General features: G+C 37.7%; 1 protein-coding gene across 3 annotated transcripts in view; it reads right to left on the reverse strand.

The window, feature by feature from the left end:
• Cntnap5 (contactin associated protein family member 5) overlaps positions 1-22,508 on the reverse strand; it is a 907,059-nt gene that overhangs the window by 390,921 nt on the left and 493,630 nt on the right. For all 3 annotated transcript variants that reach the window (XM_042685183.1, XM_042685182.1, XM_042685181.1), the window contains exon 8: positions 16,690-16,954. In XM_042685183.1, the coding sequence (XP_042541117.1) occupies positions 16,690-16,954 (265 nt within the window). The remainder of the gene's footprint in view (positions 1-16,689; positions 16,955-22,508) is intronic.

Here is a 22,508-nt window from a genome sequence, read left to right on the forward strand (position 1 = left end):
CCAAAAAATGGGAATGAGAAATGGGAAGGATGAAATCAAGGCAGGGAGGAAAAGGCTCAAGACTCACAGGGACCTCACATGCCAGGCTGAGGGAAGGGTTTTTATCATCTTCTGACAGGTAATGGCATATAGAACTTTACCAGTGAATTCCATCAGAACCCCTGCAGGAGTCCCCACTATATTTACATTAACAACAAGAACAACAACAAACAATCCAAACAAACAAATTAAAAAATAAAATTTCCTTGATTGGTTTCAGTGTGCAGCAACATAAATAATAAATATTTGCTTTAGAGCACCTTTAATAGAATGTAGAGCTAATTCTGGGTTGTCAGTATGCAAATTACCAAGCTGGAGAGTCACACTCAGAGAATCCTTTGATCTTGGAACAGATGACAAGAACTGGGAAACCTAGAGCCTGGGGGCAGAGCTGACGGGGTCAATTGCCTGCAGAGGTCTCAAAGGACCGAATCAAAGTTCTTAACAAAAATACCAACATAGAGGAAGAACAAGTGTCAATGAAGAACTATTACCAGAATAGACCGGCCTTGGTGGAGCCTCCTGAACCCATCCTTGGGAAGCCTCCTAGGAAAATGACAGAGGTCTGCCAGGCTCTCAGAGTAGCAAGTGCAGAGCTAGTTCCCTGAGCTCCCAGACAGCTGGACAAGCTGTCCAGGTTGTTCCTCATAGCACCAGGCCTGGGGCCCAGCTGTGCTTGCACTAGTGCAGCCAAGCTACATCTGCTCAGAGCAGTATTATACTTTCAGCTACCTCCCTTGCAATCAGTCTGCCATAGAACTGAACATCTGCTTGAGGCAGAGGGGAGAATCCAAAGGCTTCTCGGCTCTGTGGCCCTACCTTCTCCCCTGGCAGCTGTCCTGAGACAAGGCCAAATTTGGGGTCTTAGTTACAGAGACTCCGAATGATGTAGTTCCTCTGTCAGGTGACCTGTAGGATGAACACTGGTTTCCTTTCAGGAGCATTTGGGGGTACAGTTTTGTTATTTTTGTCATATTTGCATACAATTGCATATGCGTACATGACACATGCGATTGTATTTGAAGGTAAACTAGAGACTGAGATGCGAGTGAGTAATTAGTTCAATACACAGTGTCTAATATTACTCAGAGCCCAAGTATCTTGCTAAACATGGGACATATGAGGGAAGGAAATACATGCAAAGTCCGGAAGAAGTTTCCTTTGTGATTAGGGATTTATTGTCTAATGCTTCTGGACTCTAAGAAATGACTTCTGCTCAGTGAAGACCATAGGGCCAGACCATTGATTTACGTGTCGATTCTGAGTTCTTCCCACATCCTTATTGGTTGCTAAAGTTGTCAGTTATTAAGGGTTGGCTTGAATGGTTGTCTTTTGTTATTCCTTTTTTTTTTAATGTGTGAAAGAGGGTTGGCTTTGACTTGACATTTTCCTGTGCGTGAAAACCTCAGTTCCTCAGAGGAGAACTATTAGAACAATAGTTGCTGATGCAGCAATCACCTGGGGAGCTTTTGAAAATACACATCTTTAACCTCATATTGGTTAATTAATTCAGATTTCTGGGGTGGCCACAGGTTCTACAAAGTTCAAAGATTCCTGAAGATTTAGTTATGTAGCCAAATTGAGAATTTCTCCATTAGAGATTTCAGAAGATGAAAGGACGCAGTTAGGGAGAAAAGTCCAACCATAGCAGTGGACTCAGAATCAATTCTAAAGGGAGTCAAGTGGCCTTTACTTCTCTAAAAATCTTTCCTTTCTGCCTGGCCATTCTTTCCCATTTCATTCTGTACCTAAAATAACAACCTAGAAATTCTCTAAGGTTTGGCTTTTAAGAAACCTATTTAAAAATACAGTTGAAGGGCTATTATATACAAATTAGTGAGAATTGATTCTATCAGGCTGAACTCCATGAGAACACTAGCATTAAAAAAAAAAACACAGAACTTTTCAAGGAGAAGAGGAAAGTAGTACTATTGAAATCAGGATCACCTTCATGGAACAACACCTCAGTGGGTGGACGGACAAGGGAAATGGGGCCACTCATTGGCTGCTTAAATATAGAAATTGGGTTCAGGTAGATAAAGGGTTGATTGAAGACGAAGTTTCTAAACTGTAAAGGGATTGGGAATTATTTTTCAACAAAGATAAGCAAAAACTAAAAACTGATGATAATGAGTCAAGACTCAGACCCCTGTATAAAGAAGCCTGGTAGTGCTGAATACTTTGAACAAAAGGGCATGGTGCCCTCCTTTCTCCCATGAACACAGTTAACACAAACCAGAGGTCCTCTTCTCCAAGGAATGTCACAGAAACTAGGATCTTCTCTCTGAAGCAAGCCATAAGACTTACTGTATCCTTTATCCCTTGAAATTCTTCATTCCAAAGAAATTCTTACCTAATCCTGGAAGAAAAAATGGCTACATAGAGATGCCAAGAAAAATCTGAACAGACAAGCTTTGCTGGGACCCTCTCTATTGTATTAGGTAACATTTTTGGCCCAACATTTTCTTCATGGTTATCCATCCTTTATCAAAGGTAAGCATATAAATAATTTTGCATGAGTCTTGTTTCTAAAAGGGCTTCATATCATGTAAAACTGGTGAGTATAGAAAAGCTTTTCTCATACTCACCTATTTCTTCTTACAGGTGTGTTTGTCATGAACCTTGTGATGGGTATGTAAAGGTATTACCTTTCTGCTCTTACTCAATGTTTAATGAATCGAAGATAAGTGGGTAAGTTCACTGTTGTTTAACTGAATAAACTACAGTGTGTCCATAACATGGAATAGAATATATTTATTAACAAACACAATGACTAAGGATGCTGCTAATACTCTAGCTAGTAAAAAATTCTGGCTGAACACTGTATACTGATGTTGCCTCAAAGAGAAAACATGTAGACTGATAGAACCTCAGGTTCATTCATTATCTTCTAAAAAGTACTCAAATTTTCAAAGTTTCTACAAATGTAAAAATTTAAACAAACATTTACAAAAGAAATCAAGAAATTACTTAGGTTGAAATGAAAAAAAGAACATATTTGCTTCTTCCATGGTTACTCTCTTTGTCTCTCCCAAGTTCGAAAATTTGGCTTGGAGCATTCTTATAAGAAGTTCCTTACACAGACAGAGGTCAACAGGCTGCTTTGGTTTCTCAGGAACAAAATCAAGACTTGAAGGATTTTCCACCATAAAGCAAAAAGGAAGGGGAAATTTTTAATCCCAAAAAATGAAATTTTGAAATGAAACCTACTTGTAAAGTAGCTAATAATATATACTAGTATTTTTGGAGGCCTAAGATATACATGACACTTTACATTTATAATTCCCTAGTCTCATAGTAATCCTAGATGAAAACTATAATTGTACTCATATTTTAGATGCAAATACAGAGAGAGAGTCTGTGCAAAGTGTTATGGCTACAAGGAACAGAGGGCGTCAACTCTGCAGGGACAGTGGAGTCAGATTGCTGGGCTAACACAAAGACAGAGTCAGCTCTGCCTTGTTCCCTGAGTCTCTTTGACAGACAAAGATCTCTCCAAGGTTTTACCTTGTGATGATGAATCTGACTGTACTTCTGTTTTTTAATTTTTTTCTAATAGGTTTATTGAGATAGAAGTCACAAACCACATATTTCATCTTAGAATATAAACTCATTTTTAGCGTAGTTAGATTCACATAACCATTGCAATTATTTCAAAAGTATTTTGTTGTCCTGCAAAACCTATAAATCTATTTATTTCTCTCCTTCATTCTCCCATCTCCAATCCTACTCAATCACTAATTTACAGATTGTCTCAAGGAATCTGACTATGCTAGGTCTTTCATAAACAAAAATACAGTATATTCCATTCTGTGAAATATCTTTAAAGTTCAGTCATGTAGCATGAATCAGTATAGTTTTGTGGACTAAATAGTATTCCATTGTATGGCTTTAGTAGGCTTTGCTTACTTATTCATCCATCCCTAAATATTCAAGTAGCTTACATGGAAAAATGTAAAATTGCTGGTAGTATGCATGTTATGTATGCATACTAATGTAGGTTTTATTTTCAGTTCCTTGAATGTAGGGTGAAGTTGTTTGATCATATGGTAACTATGTGCAATCTTTCAGGAACCATCACTATTTCCAAAGTGGCTGCACTGGCTTGCAGTCTCACCAAATGGCTTTGTTCTTAAGAATGTTGACTTCCAACTTTGGTGGTGCCCTTGTTAATTATCTAGCTCCTGAAAAGAATCAAAATCATATTTTGTCTGTCATTTCTCAAGATGCCTGTATAGATCTGACTTTTGAGTTCTAGCTGCTATTCACTGTTATTAATTGATTTTGTTTTTCCTTAAGATGAAACATGAATGTAACTGGAGAACACTGGAAGTATCTTGCAAAAGTAATTCTCGTAAGGAAATGTTTATAGTGATTTTATAGAAGATATTTGATAAAATTAAAACTTAAAACATATATTTTTTAAAAAAGAGTTTGGGGCTAAAGCAGGCTTTCTCAGGATTGGGTTCTCAGGATTTTGGAAGGCCTAAGAGTTGGTTGGAATGAGCTGTGTTATAATCTGTCTCCTTCATAGAGATGAAGTGGCGTTCCCTGACTCATTGCATGGAATGAACACCTCCCACCATCAGACATGTTTCCAGATATTAACAAAAGTCCTTTTGGAAGAAATGGGATAGGTAGGAACATGGGAGCCTGGACGTGGGACATCTCTCTGCTTTAAGGACCATTCACTTAAAGGAACAATTTTGAGGCTGGAGAACCTTGACATATGCTTGTGTTCTCTGTCTTCGTCTCTGTCTTTCTGTCTCACCCTTACACATACTCTTTCTCTCCCTCTCTCTCCCCCGCCTCGATCTCTCTCTCTCTGCCACCATCTCTTTTTCTTTCTCTCCCTCTCTCTTTTTCATCAAATTCCTACTATAACCTTGAGTTTCAACTTTCATGTTCTTCAGTTTTGCTCTTGGTGCTTTGAAGAGGGAAAACCAAGCCCATAATTTGTGTTGCCAATGAAGCTTTGAAGCCAGTAGGTAAGGATCAGCCATGGCTGGACTGGGTTCTTATAGGTTCTTCTAAGTTCAAACATGCAGTGAGATAGTACAGCCCACACAAGAGTAAATCTTCTAAAGATTTTATTTTCAACCTGGAATAACCTGTTACTGATTTTCTTGATATCTTTATTCACATGTTACCTCTTGCTCAAGGACCTGCCACTTATAATTTCTAGGATTTTATACAGATTTCTTATCTCTCTTAACTTGTTTTCTCATCTGTAAAAAGGAATAGAATTGACTGGCTTGACTTGGTAATTTAAGCTTGATTGTCTCCAGAAAACCCAATTTAGCTATTTTCCGCCATCATGCCATATCTACCGTTACTTAACAGCTCAAAAGCACTTTCAATTTTTGTGAGAAGAATGTAGGGAATATATAAATAATTGAATATCACAAATTTTAAATGTCAATCACATTGTAAAAGAATCTATTGCAATTATTAGGACCACTGTGGCTACAAATTAAGGTCTCTGTTATGCTTTTCCCAGACATCATTTGTCCATCAATTATCAAATTCCATGAACTTTTTATATATTGTAGATAGAATTAGCATATATTTTCAATTTTTTTCTTTTACTTTTATTCTCCTTATTGTTACAGCTGGGATTTTTCGTAATGGTCCACTTCCCTTTTTCTGCTTCCTTCTGATACCAGACACATTGGTAGATCAAACAATTCAAATATCAGTATTAATAATGACCACACAGTAAATGTAATAAGAATGGATTGTGAAGCTCTGAGAATAAAACACATACTGCTTATCTTTTTGTGTGTTCCTTTAATGACCAAAGCATTGTCTTCTTTATTGTAAGTCCCCATATCCAGACACAGATGCCATATTATTGGTAGACTCATGCATTCATTGTGCTCTAAGTAAATACACTTAAATAACTGGTGCTTCTAGTCCTAGCCTCTACTCTAACTATAGCCTGACTTTCCAGTTAGTCCACCATATAAAACAATCTCTCATCCTCCTAAGCTCAGTTTTCTTCTTTCTGTATTCATTCTCATGTTATATGTACAGAAAGTGTGTGTGTGTGTGTGTGTGTGTGTGTGTGTGTGTGTGTGTGTGTGTGTATAATTTATTTATTTATTTGTTGGTCGTGGGGCTTGAACTCTGGGCTTGGGCACTGTACCTGTGCTCTTCAGCTCAAGGCGAGCATTCTACCACTTGAGTCACAGCACCACTTCCAGTTTTCTGGCGTTTTTTTTGGGGGGGGATAAGAGTTTCACGGACTTTCTTGCCCAGGCTGGCTTTGAACCATGATCCTCAGATATCAGCCTCCTGAGTATCTAAGGTTACAGGCGTGAGCCACTGGCACCTGGCTCAGAGTATATGTTTTTTTAACTTCCTATCATAGTCACTTACATAATGTAAAGTACCATAAAATTTATGAATGATTGACTCAATGAGTGAGTGAAGGAGTAAGTTAATAAATAAGGAAATGAACAAAATAGAACTTTTTTGACTAGGTTGGAGCATAGAAATTTCTCCTTTGAAATTCTGGTAACAACCACAGTCTGATCTATTCATTTAGGTCATGTTATTTACCCCCTTGTGTCATTAATTAGCAATTTGTCTATGTAAGTCTCTGCTCCCTAATGGGATTACAAGCTCTTGAGGGTCAGAGTCTGAGTCAGGTTTTGTTATCTCCCTCAGCATCAACAGGGCAACTTCCTGCCCTCTCCAAATGCTCATTGATTGATTGAACATCAAACCCACTGAAACTCCACTGCTAAGTGTCAGCAGCAGGACCTTCTTCTGCACATTGTCCATAAATCACAGGTTAAATCTTTCCTAGCTGTGAAAGCCTGGCTCATATTTCAAGGTAACCTGTATCCTGAAACATCTTGGTCAGTGTGTAAGGGGAAAAGCACCCGGGTCTGTCATCATTAGGGACTAATAGACACATTTTTCCTAAATCATGATACTACCTATTTTCTAGAAGAAACTTAATTGTTAAGCTCAAAAGTACATAACAAAAATTAAGATAACTCCTTGTCCCCTTAAAGATACAACTGAAATATTGATGTTCTTGGGCAAAGTTCTGCTTCCTTTTCTGCTTATCCTCTGGAGTCTGGAGTTTGGCATTCTAAGCCACTCTCATTCAGCTCCTGTGTATCTCTTTTCTGATGGAAGAATTCTTTTTCTAATTCTTTGCTTAATCAAATTCTATTTATTCTGCACAGTCAAACTGTACAGTCTCCAAATCACCCATCTTGCTTCTTTTATGTGTTTTCCTAGAATCATGAGCACACACCTTACCTTATTATAAATACCTCTATACATTCCTATGAGTTGCTGGAGTGCAGAGCTACCAGGCTAGCTTCTAGCACCATACCAATGCAGAGTGTTCACTTCAAAAGCTTCCAAAATTAAAAAAGAAGCACCATGCATTACATGATAATCATAAGCATGGAAGGTATGCATTGGCAAGGGAAGCAATTGAAAGGGAAGCAAGTAGTCGACTAGTCAGGTACAATTTTTTTTTAATGTAGCTCCCTTTGATTTTCTTTGGAGTAAATGGTAGAGAAAAAAAAAAAAAGGATGAATTAAAAGTAAGGTTTCTCTTGTCATTGCCCAGATATGAAAAAGCTGCAGATATTCAGGAGATGACTCCTGTGGCAAGTATTGTCTGTTCTCTTGAAGCTTGAGCAATGGTATTCTCAGATTCTCATCGTATTTCTGTCTTCTAAATCTTCTAAAATTGTGCATAACCAGTTTGTTGTGACGGTCACCCTGATGGCCATCTATTTATTTGGCCTCTTTAATGGGATTTTCTCATCAACATCATCAACTGAAACACACAGGCATTAATCACAACTTAAACGTAGTATAAGATGAAGTCCAAATATTTATCATGTTTACTTGCTATGCAGAGGGGTCTCATCACAAATGTCATCTTTTAAAAAGTACAGTTCTTAATTGAAGCATATAGTGTATAATAAACTGGCCATCCGAATTAATCAGGGTGAACTCTTCCACCCTGCCTCTTGTAGCTCCCTAGGCCATCTCTGAACCTCCTGGAGCTCAGCTGATCTGTATTTAATTAATACTTGCCCTCAGTATATATCACTCTAAGGTCTGACATATTCTACAATATGTAATTTTTCTAACATGAATGTTTGTTTTTTTAAAAAAAACCTACTAAACATTGCTACATTGCTATTGTTAAAATTAGGTCCTTCAGAAATGGTTGAGAAGACAATTGCATTAGTCTATTTATTTAGTCTGCAGTTCATATATGTGCCAATTAGGTGCTGAGGACTTGTAGTGAGCAGGCTGCTGTGCTAGGCATGGGACTGATAATACTGCACAGAGAAAATAATAGTCTTGCTCCTATAGATTGTTGAATCTAGTGATGATATGAACATTGAACAGCCAACTATATGTACATATTCAATATACATTGTTATGAGTCAAATTGCATCCTTGTCAAATTAATATATCAAACACCTAATACCCATGCTTAAAAATGTGGCTGTATATAGAGACAGACCATTTTAAAAAGTCATGACGATAAAATAAGATTCAAATGTCTAGTACACTTGTGAGAGGAGAATATTAAGATGGAGGCAGGCATGTAAGTATAACCATAAAAGGACATAGGAAGATGCTCATCTATCTACATGCCAAGAGAAATGACTCATAAGAGAGCCACTGCCAATAGCTTGATCTTAACTTCTAGCCTAGAGAATAGTTAATAAACCAATTTCTGGGATTGGAGGTATGGCTCAGTGGTAGAATGCTTGCTTAGCATATTCAAGGCCCTGATATTAATCCCTAGCACTGCACAAAAACAAAACAAATAAGTTAAAAAATAAATTTCTGTTTTAGTTACTTAGCTTGTAGTGCTTTTTTTGTTGAATTTTTGCTTTTTGATGGTTGGTAGCACAAGCAAGCAAGTGAAACCCACATATACACATACTTAGAACAGATGCTATCTTGTACAACTAAAAAAAAAAAAACTCACAAGAAATGAAGTTAGGTCATTGAGGGCATGCCCCTAAATGTCTCAGCCCCCTCCTCCTGTTGCATTCTGGTCTCCAGGGGGAGTGGCTTTCACCACCCATTATGCCCTTAACTAGGTTATACTGCATCATTTACAAACTCAAAAGTAACAGGACTAAGAGACCTGCACTGCAAGCCCTGACACCACGAGCCAAAATATTTTTTCTTTTTAAATTGTGTGCATAACGTATTTTGTCATAGTTACAGCAAGCTAGGTAACATAAAAAGTTACCTAACAAGCATTGTTGATTTGGATATCTATCTTTTAGTTCTGCGTGTATCACTGAAAAGCCTAAGTGTGACCTGTCCAGGATACCCAAACATTTTAGTTACAAGAATCATGGATGGGACTAAGGGGGCCAAATTTATTGCTCTTACTCTACACAATGCAGCAGAATGCTGTAATTTTGTGTACAGGACTGACTTCTCTTAAGAGCCTTGGTACTGTCACTCAGGCGGCACATTATTTCATTAAAGCAATGATAAACAAAAGAGTTTTGGGTTTGATGATTTCTCTGAAAATATTAAAAGACCTTTCAACGCTTGGAAAAAGTTTTGGTAATTCTAGATCCCCTCAGCAAAAGTGTTCAGTGAAGTCTATCAGAACACAACTTACTCATGCCTTGCATCTAAGCAGAACCCCAGTAGATTGGAGTCCTAATTGCCCATGCCTGACTTCTGTTTCTTTGCTCACTCTCTCTTTGTGGGTAGGAGAGATTTTGGAAAGAAACAGTACCCTAAAAAACAAAACAAAAAAAAATAACTTTAAAGAATGGAACTCCATATTTCTTGCTTCATATTCTTATGGCTTACCCCATCCATCAGAAAAAAATTTAAAAATATGAAATGTCAGATAATTTTCACAATAATTTTAGCAGTGTTATTTTTTATATTAAATTATTTAACTTTTTTTGGGGTTGTGGGGCTTGAACTCTGGGCCTGAGCACTGCCCCTCAGCATTTCAGCTTAAGGCTAGCACTCTCCCACTTGAGCTACAGTACCACTTCCTATTTAACATTTTTATGATAGTGAAAATATTTCCCCTAGATTCCCAAGAAAATGAATCAGGTGTTTTCTAGTGCTTTTATAATATATTCTATTTTCCCAGTATTTAAGATTTGTTTAGCAGTAATAATCTCAATTCTAAGTAGCTCCTTAAAAGATTTGAAATGGCAACAACTCCTCTCCTTAAAACAAACAAACAAAAAAATCCGCCTGTATTGTCAGGCACTGGTAGCTCATACTTCTAATCCCAGCTACTCAGGAAGCTGAGAGGTGAGGATCATGAGCAGGCAAGAAAGTCTGTAAAACTCTTATCTCCAATTAACCACCAAAAAGCTGGAAGTTGAGCTGTGGCTCAAGTGGTGGAGCACTAGCCTTGAGCTTTGGAGAGAACCAGGGCCTTAGAATCAAATCATAGGACCAGCACACCTGCATACGCGTGCGCACAGACACACACACACACACACACACACACACACACACACACACACACACACACACAAACACGATGTATACTGCTGAAGAAACAAAGAAACAGAAGAGGGCACTGAGAGTCCTTCATGTTTTCTTGACCATTATGCAGATGATATCCACATACACAGCATTGCACAAGAACTTGAAATACATGAAGTTACAAGTTTGAGAGGTTTTCTTCTCATTTAAGGTTTGCTTAAACAAGTTTTCTGATTCCTAACAGGGCAAATGGAAAACTCACTTATGGAGCAAGTTTCATTGATGGTACTCTCTCTTTCTGTGTGAGCTCTCTGATTCCCACAATGGGCAAAGGCACAGGTAGTAATTACAATGGGAAAGACTGTACAAAACAGGGGAAAATTCCTAGAAGCAGACAAATCCTACTAAAGTAGATCTCATGGCATTCAGTAGCCTTGGTCCTTATCTTACGTGATAATCCTACAGTGAATCAGTACTAAGAGTTAAAAAAAATCTGAAAGAAACATCATACACTTAATGAATGTCTCTATGTTAATACACATTTTTATAATTTACATATGATATTATACAGAAAACTAAGTTAAGTGTAGATACGTATAACAACAGAGCATACTTCATCTTGTATGAATCTCATCAAACTCAAAATAAAATTATCAAGAGAAAAAGGTGAAGTTACCAAGTTTGGGAAAGATGTAATGATAGCTATTTTCTTTAATAACTTATTTTACATTTCTTCTCTTATTTTTTAAAATTATCATTAAGTAGGTATATACAAGGGTTTTAACATGTCAGTTTAATTTATGAGTAATTTCTGTGTGTGTGTGTGTGTGTGTGTGTGTGTGTGTGTGTGTGGTGTTTGGTGAGTTCTGAGCCTATGCCTGGGTGTTGTCCTTGACCTTTTTCACTTGAGCCACACAGATCCAATTGCTCTATTTCTGGCTTTTTTTGCTGCTTAAGTAGAGATAAGAGCTTCACAGAATTTCCTGGCTGGCATGGCTTTGAACCATAATCCTCAAATCTCAGCCTCAAGTCTAGCTGGGATTATAGACATCTGCCACCAATACCTTGCATTAGAAGGCATCTGATTAATGTTATTGCTTTCATAATTCTTCCCCCTATCTCCAACCCAACCCACTATATCCAATGCATCAAATATATAAATATATGGTGAAAATGAATTGAGAATGCACAGGAAAAGACCCTAGGTCAAATGCCATCTTAATCCTCTTAACTTTGTTGCTAATTGGAAATTCATTTATGTGTGTGATAGTGTAATTGTCATCACATAAAGTTCTGTATGTTTGTTTGTTTTTTCTCCATTGTACTCTATAATAAGTTTCTGGCCTAGAGCCTGATGAGCAGCAGAACTACAATAGATATTAATTTCACTTATAAGGAAATAATATCCTCCATCTTTTCTCCTATACCAGGTACAAAACTTTCAAGAAATGAAACAGAAAACATGGGCAATAGACACATGAAGATGTGCTCAACCTCTCTAGCCATAAAAGAAATGCAAATCAAAACAACATTGAGATACCACCTCACTCCAGTTAGAATGGCTAGAATCAAGAACTCTAAAAACAACAGATGCTGGAGGGGATGTGGACACAAGGGAACCCTACTGCATTGTTAGTGGGAGTGTAAACTTGTTCAACCACTTTGGAAAGTACTATGGAAGTTCCTCAAAAGACTCCACTTAGAGCTTCCCTATGACCCAGCAATCTCACTTTGGGGCATTTACTCAAATAATCACAAACAAGACCATATTAAAGGTACCATCACAACTATGTTTATTGCAGCATTATTTACCACAGCTAAGATATGGAACCAACCCAGATGCCCCTCAGTAGATGAATGGATCAAGAAAATGTGGTATATATACACAATGGAATTCTATGCCTCCATCAGAAAGAATGACATTGCCCCATCTGTTAGGAAATGGTAAGACTTGGAAAAAAATATATTAAGTGAAGTAAGCCAGGCCCAAAGAAACATAGGTCCCATTGTTTCCCTTATTTGACATAACTAGTATATGTCTGGGACAAGCAGAAAAGGTCAAAAGCTATGTACACAAGAACAGATAAGATGGTGTTAAGCGAAATGAACCCCAAGATAGGGACACAAATGGTTTATTCTTTCTTGCTATTTTTTCTAATGTATTTATAATGCACAATGTGATTTTTTTTGTTTCCTTGTATGTTCCTCTCCCCTGGTAAAACCCTTGTTTTCACTGTATTTGATGTTGGTGCCCTGCATCTTGTGTATATACTTCTCTAGCTTGTGGAGGGGAAGGGAAAAAACAAAATGCTTAAATAGTGATACAGGTTGACCCATTGTAACAATGAGATGTACAAGACACTATGTTGAAAAATGAACTTTACAATTTAGACGGTTGGGGGAGAGTGTAGTTGTTGAGGTGGGAAGGAAGGGACGGTAGGGAAAAAAACAAAGGAGGAGGTAACAATGCTTGATAGGACATGTACTCATTACCTTGCTCATGTGACTGTAAATCCTCTGTACAGTATTTTTACAATAAAAAATGTATTTAAAAAATACCAAGCAGACCTCAACTCTAAGCCATGTACACTACAGGAAGTCCCAATAACAAAAGCAGTGGTCTAGAGTACGTATTCATAAATTTCCAATCAAATTTTCCTTAAGTTCCAAGGTGTTAGAAACACATGAGCCAAACACAAGCAAATCTTTGAATATGTGAGTTCCTTGCACTATTAATTAAATGTGGTATTGTATTCTGTTTTAGGTGACTATCATGTATTAAGGGTAGCTCTATTGGCCCTTACAGATTATTGATAAAATTTTTCATTATTTTTTCATTGATTTATACTGCTTCATCTCTCATCTGCCAGTATGACATCAACTGTTATCAAAATAAAGGAGGAAATGGACTTCTATATTTGTTTCCCACTTCCTCAGCAGGAGAATGCCAGAAAATACAAGATCTTTATCCATTTGAATATCAAGTGTTATGAAATCCATATTATGAAAATTCAAAATGCAGAAAATTCCACTTAGGGAAAGAATTAAGCAAGAATTTTCTGAAACAACATTTAGGAACTAGACTTAACATTTTCACTTGTTTACTATTTGAGAGACAGGTCTGGAATCACGGACAATTTATTTTCCCTTTTCAGATGTGGGTAACATAGCAGCCCTTGCTCAACTCTTTCTCGATCATAAATGTGTTTTAATGGACTGACATGTGCTTAATAATACCGGCATCACCTGGATTTTTTCAGCACAATGCCGCCAGGGCCTGTACTATATTAAAACTGCATTTTTTACCTGAGGCCAACAAGTTTCTATACTCAAACATCTTACCGATTAAAAGAAACAGCTCACATAAAGAAGATTGAGATTTAACTCTTATAACTCTGAACATGAAAAATATTACTCTTCTAAGTGATTAACTCACCTCTATTACTAGAAATTAAATACATTTTATAAAATTCATCTGACTGAAGCTGGGCGCAGGTGGCTCATGCCTGTAATCCTAGCTCCTCAGGAGGCTGAGATCTGAGGATCAAGCTTCAAAGCCAGCCTGGGCAGGAAAGTCCGTGAAACTCTTCTCTCCAATAACCATCAGAAAATCAGAAGTGGTACTGTAGCTCAAGTGGTAAAGTGCTAGCCATGAGCTGAAGCGCTAAGGGACAGCACTCAGATCCAGAGTTCAAGCCCCATGACTAACAAAAAGATAAATAAAATTCATCTGACTGCAAAAAGTCACTCCTAGTTTTTATAACTGTATGGATGAGGCCCCTTTTAGTTATAGGTTCTGGCTCACAATAAAAGGAAAGAGGATTTGTTAAATAGCTTCTCAAAGATTTATTAAATACTTGAGATGTATTATTTTACTTAGTGGCCATCATTGTCATGTAATAAGCTGCCTCTAACTGACATCCAGGGATCAAGGTCTCCTAAAAATCATACCTTTGTAGTTCATCCCCTTGAGTAGGGGTTGGGTTGATTTCTTCACTTCTAATTACTGGAAGTCAAAAGAATGGAATAAGGTAGAATTGATGATTTACCATTTTCATTATTTTACAGAGACTATGGTTTCTCCTTCGTGTACTGTCTCTCCCACTTTTTCTTAGAAGACAATGGTTAGGTCCATGAAATTATATAAGCTTAGCAGTTACATCCATTGGTGTAACCTTGGCAGATCTTCACCCCAATGGACCCCATGATGGCTACAGGTTTATGAGATTCTAACCAAAATCACCTAATTTCCCTGCTCTTATGATCCTGACCTATAGAAATTATAATAATTATTATTTGCCAAGTCTTCATGTAACTTGTTATTCAACTAGAGTTGACAAGTATATTTCCATTTCCATTCAAAACAAAGTGAAGATTTTCCAGAGTCACTGGCGGTGAAATACTTTAAACATCTTTTTGACTCAGAGAGCAAGGCCTTTGCCAAGTTCAAGGGCTCTGAGAACTTTTTGATTCTCTTAAAGCATTTGAGGATCTCCTTGGCCTGACTAGACCTTGACTGTTCAGTCATTCTTTAATATGTACCTCAATTTTTTCTACTTCATTTGCATTATAAAACTTCATTTGAATTATAAAACTGACAATCCAAAGAAAGGAAGAATACCTTTAAATTAAAGAAAAGTGCATTATTGTACAATTCTGGTGGACATCGCCCAGTATGCACAGAGGAGGGAGCTCTGTATTATTTGTCCAAGGAGATTTCTCAGGGGATGTGTGCCTTAGACATCAGCCCAATGACTGGCAGGTAGTCTGACCTCATTCAGTCTTTGTTAACTAAGGAAACACACTGATCCTTAAGAGACTATGACATTTATAGGATAGCCAATGGCAAAGGAGTGAGAAAATTCTACTGTTCCATATTCAAGAAACCTATTTGGAAGTTCTAGATGGTTGAAAAACATTATATACAGATCTCTCCGATATTACTATACATTAAAGACAATACTCTATTGAAATAAACTATTGTATCCCACACTTCAGCTGTGCAAAGATGATTTAGAAATGTTTTTCTTACTCAGATGTCATACATACTAATAATAAAAACTTAAGGTTTTAAAATTATAAGATTTTAACATTTTTTTCTATTTTTTGCTTGAAATAAAATGTGGAGACTCTATAAAGTCCTCATGACAATGCAAATTAAGAAAAGAAATGTAGATTAGAACACCAGAAAGGTTCCAAATGAGATTCCAAATAATTTGCTTCTGAAGATGTGTTTTTAGAAACCCATTTGCCACAGTTGTAAAGTAGAATATAATCTATTCTTTAAGAGAATATAGTAATGATTATAGATAATATATATATTATTTTTCTGTAGAAGACCTAGTAGAAAACTCTATAGACTGCTACATATGCTAAATAGTCCTGGGTAAGAATTCTAATCACTTGTTGAGGAAAAAGGGCAATAAAGAATTGGACAAAGTATACATCACTAATTCTGAATTCACTGTTTTATCTTATCTTTTTCCTAATTGGAAAATAGTAATAACTTTGAGTGGTATGCAAGTATACAGAAATGTACTAACTGAGATTTGTTAGATTCAAGGAGAGAATTAAAGCAGTTCAATTCCTTAGAAAGGAAAAAATCATACTTCAACTAAGTAAACACCAGGAAACACATACTTGAAATCAAGTATGATGGGGTCAAGGGGCAGAGGAATGAAGAGAAGAGAAAATAAAAAAACTAAAATAAAAATAAAAATTGTATATTCTACAAAATTAAGAAAATTGAGGGAAAGTGTAGTTGGGAGAGATGGGTGAGAATGTTGAAAATGGTTGGCATTGATCACGATGCACTATACTAATAAATGGTTTTATTGAATTACATCTCCTGTGTACACCTAAAGAAATTAAAATATAAAACAATAAATAAACCTAACAACTTCAAAGTTCTTTCTTTTTCAGAGTGAATGCACAAACCATGCCATCTCACCTTTCTAGGGGCTGGATTATGGTGTTTGGTCAGAACATCAATCCAAGTTTAGTTAACTGAACAAGAAAACCTTCTATGCAAAAAGAAGAAAACGAAGGAAAGGAAGGATGGACAGTGGGAAGGAAGAAAGGAGGGAGGGAGGGGAAGGGGAAAGAGAATGGGAAAAGGAAGGGGAAGAGAACAGAAAGAGGGAAAAGGAAGGAAGCCTCAGTAGACAGTACCTGTGAGAATTTCAGCTACGTGTTGCGTCGTTTTCTGAATCACCAGTCTCAGGATGCCACCCTCCAGGCTCAGCAGCAGGGTTCCCGAGCCTTCAGACAGCTCTGTGGACAGAAGCAGACCATCCTTGTTCCATGTTCGAAACTGGAAACTCACTGAGAGCCCATCAATTTGGGGGGTTCCGGGCAGCAGCAAATAACTGCTGCTGGAGTTGACAAATGTGATGGGAACAATTTGTGGTTCAGAGCAGGAAAAAGTGACATTGCCCTGGAAAACAATAAAAATCAAACATATAAAAGCCATTTTTATTCTGCTTTCTGACAGCTGATATAAACAACCACCTGGAGCTGACCTTAATTTCAGGATCATTCCACATTCAGCTGAAAGATATTAAAGGGGGAAAAAAATACATCAGCTTTGCTGCGATACACTTAGAAGATTGCTTTCTGTGCCTGTTTTAAGGATCATAGTGCTATCTGTAAAGATGGCCATCTGAGACTCCAAGAAGGGAAGGCACAAATCAACATTTCCCAAGGAAACAAAGATATAAAAACAATTTTATCTACTAAATGAATAAGTCCATATAGTGAGTCAATTTGATGCCAAGCCTTGGAGAGCATTTAAAAAGATACATATGGAAAACATTATAACATGGAATGTGCTAAAAGAAAGGTAGATACTAGCTCCCAAGGGATCTTGGCTGAAAGAAAAAGTAGGTAAGAAGAGGTTTCACAGGAAAATGGAAGGAGGAGAGGAAATAGAGGAATTTTATATGCTCTGGCTAACATTTTCAGCAAGAATGTATGGTATGTGCAAAGACCTGGGTGTGAGTAGGCCAGAAAGAGCTGGACCATGAAGAAGGTCTAGAAATACTAGTTGAAGCAGAGTGAGAAAGTCCTCTGATACTCTTTCAATAGTTTCCAGTCAAATGACAGCATGCTAAAGTGATATTTGCCTCACTTTTAATGATGTTTGTAATATGGATAGGGAACAGGTAGCAGGGCTGAACTAGGGAAATATTAAGTATGTTGTGTCAGAGCCAGGAAAAGAGTAAAATTAATATTCTTTGCCTAAATGAGGAGAAATGTATTCATGTTTATTTGAGAATGGTAGATTAAGCTTCTGAATTAAAAAAACTCGAAGTTAATTAAGTTAATTAATAGTAGCTGAGGAAGAAGAAAGGCTAGAATATTATACAAGATGTGAGTAGATGTTATATTATAAAACCACTTTGTTGCTTATATTTTGCAAGCCATAGCCAACCATATCTTCTCATGTGTGTCCTTTAGAATTTAAAAGCTAATCACCAGAATACAGTGAGCTCTCCCATGTAAAGTTGTCCAAATACTCATAGGCTCATTGATTATCTTCCCTGACAAAGAATGAGTGCTTACCACGTGAACCACAGCCTGAACTCTTTTCTCCAATGTACATTTATTTCATTCTAGATTTCAAAAACCTGTACAGATTTTTCAAGCATTGTAAAACCATGATAAACACTGGGGTTGATAAATTATATGCATGCATATAATCCTAATCCTTTTTATTCGTAGTCATGAAATAAGCACTATGACTCTAATCTAGTTGGAACAAGGTGGGCCATGGTAAGGTGATGTGTGCTGTGAAACATCAAGATAATAAAATGGCACTGGGCTCCTAGGTGTGATCGAAAGGAAGTGGCAGGAGTCTTTTTCTTCTTCATATTGTATGTGATTTATAGAGTTTTCCACTGCCAAAAAGAAAAGTTCCACACTAGTAGTGTCTGCTATGTCTTTCTTGATTTCACTGAGCAGTCCTGGCTATTAATGGTAGCCCCCAGCATCTGACCCAAGCTTCTGCTCAAGATTACAGAGAGGATCCACCACGGCAACAACTGCCACCATTCCCTGGAGGGGCCTTCCTTTTTTTTTTTTGTTCCAGGAAGAGCAATTCTTAATCTCTTATGCCTTCGTTCTCATACATGCCTGACTTAATCTGTTCTATGTTGTGAAAAGAAAATACCTGATGTGGAATACTTCATAAATAAATGAAAGTTTAAGTAGCTTACAAGTTTGGAGGTTGAAAATCTAAGCCTGGGTTATCCTCATTGTCTAGGATCTGGTGACACTCCTTGATGGAGTCAACAGCATGGGAAGAAGCAGAAGGAGAGCCAGGTACATGTGGAGGGTGTCCAACACGTCTGAGGGACTTGCTCCATAATGATTCAGTCCTGGGAACTAGCATAGTATGTAAGACCAGCATTAACCTCAACGTCCAAATCACCTCCCATTAGGCTCTGTGATAAGTTCTACAACAGCCATGAACTATCTCAAACCACAACCATGCCATACCAATGCCCTTCCCTCTTATGGATGCCTGCATGTATTGTGACAAAGATGTAAAAGGATCTTTTTCTTTAGGGACTCAAAAATAGAGTCTGCTTTCCTTCTAGCAAATATGTTCTCCTTAATTCACTGTAGTAGGCATTTTTTGAGTTCTCTTTTGGTTAGACTACACGTTGGGCTCTGTTCTTGGCCTAGTTGTTCCAATTTTAACAAAAATTACAAGAAGACATTGTGACACATTGTGGCACATTGTTTCTAACCACCAGGATCCTGAGGGACTTGATTAGCAGAGTAAGCCTTCCTCTAATAGTTTTCATCCTCTGAGCTCCATTGGCTCCTTAACTATAAGTCCCCATTTTTCTTTGTCATATGCAAAGCTTAGCTCAGTCTCTGTCCCCTGTCAAAGTATAACTCTATGGTAGTAGCCCCTCCTTACTGTCTTTCACAAATGGCATGATTAAATGCTAATCATTTCTCTGAAGATACACAAAAGCGTTTCCTGTGATATCTCTAAAAGTTCCCATCTTACCTCTCTTCTCAGAAAACAGAGTTTGAGAGTGACCTTGGAGCATAGGACTTTGAATCTCTTGATGATTTCTTTACAGACCATCTTGCAGTGAGCCCCAATGCCATAAAAACACTTGGTTGAGTACCATAAACAACAAAAAAGATACTACCCACCCCCCCATCTGACTCAAGAAAGCTTTATTAATGGCCTGTCATGGATGCTCAGGCCCTTGAAACAAAACAGCCAAGTTGATGTCAATAGAGAAAATAGTACTTTACATGGATCTTCCCCAAGGAGGCCCCTCCATCTGAAGGCAGCAGAAACTCCAATTCAATCACTGTAGTGAAGGAAAAGAGTGGGGCCATATACAAGAGAAACCCAATTTTACTCTGAAAGATTATAGAAGGCTTCCTTAGGAAAGTGACAATGACCATTGGATTTTACAGAAGAACAGTAGTAACTAATTCAACTGTATTTGATGTCGGTGCCCTGCATCTTGTATATACACTTCTCTAGCTTGGGGAGGGGAAGGGAAAAAAAGAATGCTTAAATAGGGATATAGGTTTACCCATTGTTAACAACGAGATGTACAATACACTATGTTGAAAAATAAACTTTACAATTTAAGCGGGGGTTGGGGGGGGGAGTTGTGGAGGTGAAAGGGAAAGGATGGTACAAGAAAACCAATGGAGGAGGCAAGAATGCTCGATAAGAAACGTACTCATGAAACTGTAACCCCTCTGCACAGTATTTTTACAATAAAAAACGTATGAAAAAAAGAGTAAGCATAAAGCATAGTGCTCGAGTCTCAGGCTTGTTATCCTAGCTACTCAGGAGGCTGAGATCTGAGAACTGTAGTTCCCAGAAAGAGAGCTGGGCTCAAGTGGTAGAGTTCCAGCCTTGAATGGAAAAGATAAAAGACAGCCCTGAATTTAAGCCTCAATAGCAATATACATACAAACACATACACACAAATTAAGTGTAAGTATAATCTGAAACAAGAAGAAAATATTTTGCAAAGGGTAGAGGCAGGAAGATATGGGGTATATTCATGTATACCCCAGCAAGTAATTGAAAATACTACAGCAAGTAATTGAAAATTAAACCCAATAGAGTCTCAATCATATAATTTTTAGAGCATGTTAAGCTTTTGGAACTTTGTCTTAGGGAAAGATGATTACAGACAAGAGTGAAGAGGACGTGTATGTAGCAACTGGAATGTGTATTTACACGTGTTCTTTAGAATATCCTTAGTGGATTATATTTATTAGAAAAGTGAATGTTATGCAGAGAATGGTTGGGTGATGCCTACGATAGCACTCAATTCAATGGAGGGTTTGCGAAGGGCTCAGTCCCAAAAGTCTGGAGGGATTAATTATGTGGATAAACTAGCTCGGTCATAAAGCACACACATTAAACATTATTTCTGTGTTTCTGAGTATGGTTCTAGGTAAGATTAACATTTGACTCAGTAGACTAAGTAAAGCAGGTGATCCTCTCAAATGTGGGGTGGGAATCATTCAATCTATTGGGGATCTGAGGGGAGCCAAAGCAGAAGGAGGAATTCGCACTTTTCTTTTCTTTTCTGCTGCCCTAATTGACCCACAATATCTTATCTCCTCTAGTCCAGAGATTAGGACATATACCACCAGAATTCCTGTTTTTCGGCCTTTAATATCATACTGAATTATATGACTTTTATTTTTGACATGTATGGGGGATAGTAGTCTCCATCTTTCTCAACAGAAAGCTGACTAGTACTGATTGCAATGGAGGAGGGAGCATATACCTACAAGAAATCCATAGGTATAGTTGACTGCATTCTCTGATTAGGCAAAAGGACAAGAGGATGCAACATGACGCTCATGCTACACTAACCGCAAACATGACAGCACAGACGGCTCCTAATTACTGACAGATCATTACCTACCTCAGTTGGTGTATTCTGGTCACCACATTCCTCCTAATGAAGTGTGGGGACCCATTAATGCAAGAAAAGCTTTTAAGCTAACTCTGCCATAATTTGTATTGTTATTATGGCAACCCAACTTGCCTTCCTCCTGTGCCAGCAGTGACCTCTCCTGTATCTGTGCCCAACTATACACTCTTGCTCCATGATCCAATGGACTGCGCCCCTTTGCTGGAGACTGAGGCCTTTCCCACTTCACCTTCCCCCATCATAAATTATTTCTCCATTCTCAATGGCATGTATTTCTTGCAGATTTTTTTCACATTTTTGTAGTGTCTTGTATTAATTAGCTAACTTTTGAAAACCACATAAGAACTATAGAATAGAACAAAAACATTGAAAGTGTTGTGAAAACTTAGGCAGAACTGGATCTTTGCCATGAGTATTTATTGGAAAAAATATCATTTCTCTGATCCTCATTGTTTCCTTCTATAATTGTGAGTGTACTGACAGATGATTGATTGAGGATGAAATGGGACATTCCTAACATTGCTATTGACTTGCTTTCCCATGTCAGACTTTTCTGGATGACCAGAGGGGAGTCACCTCTATAAGTATAGGTTCTTTTCATGTTGGACTGAATGGGGTTCCCACTGGTTGCTTTCTTCTTTGGTACCTCACACTGAACACACGCATTACTATCATCTGTCTGTTCTTTGGATCTGGCATAATTTCCATTTTATTCTTTATAAGATGATTTCTTTGTTGCTTTGTATATCCCTTCTCCATGGTATAAGCCCTGTTTTCATTGTATTTGATGTTGGTATAATTTGGGGAGGGGAAGGGAAAAAACCAATGGTTTAAATAGGGATACAGATGGCCCCTTTGCAACAATGAGATGTTGCAAGGTCGGAAAAACGAACTTTACAACTTTGGTGTATGGGTGGGGGGGGGGGAGGCAGCAGGGATGGGAAGGGGAAGCAAAGGAGGAGGCAACAATGCTGGATAAGAAATGTACTCATTACCTTGCTCATGTAATTGTAACCCCTCTGTTCGGTATTTTCGCAATAAAAAGAACTT

Source organism: Dipodomys spectabilis, unplaced genomic scaffold (genome assembly GCF_019054845.1).
Source record: "Dipodomys spectabilis isolate Male_0828 unplaced genomic scaffold, ASM1905484v1 ptg000094l, whole genome shotgun sequence".
NCBI lineage: Eukaryota > Metazoa > Chordata > Mammalia > Rodentia > Heteromyidae > Dipodomys > Dipodomys spectabilis.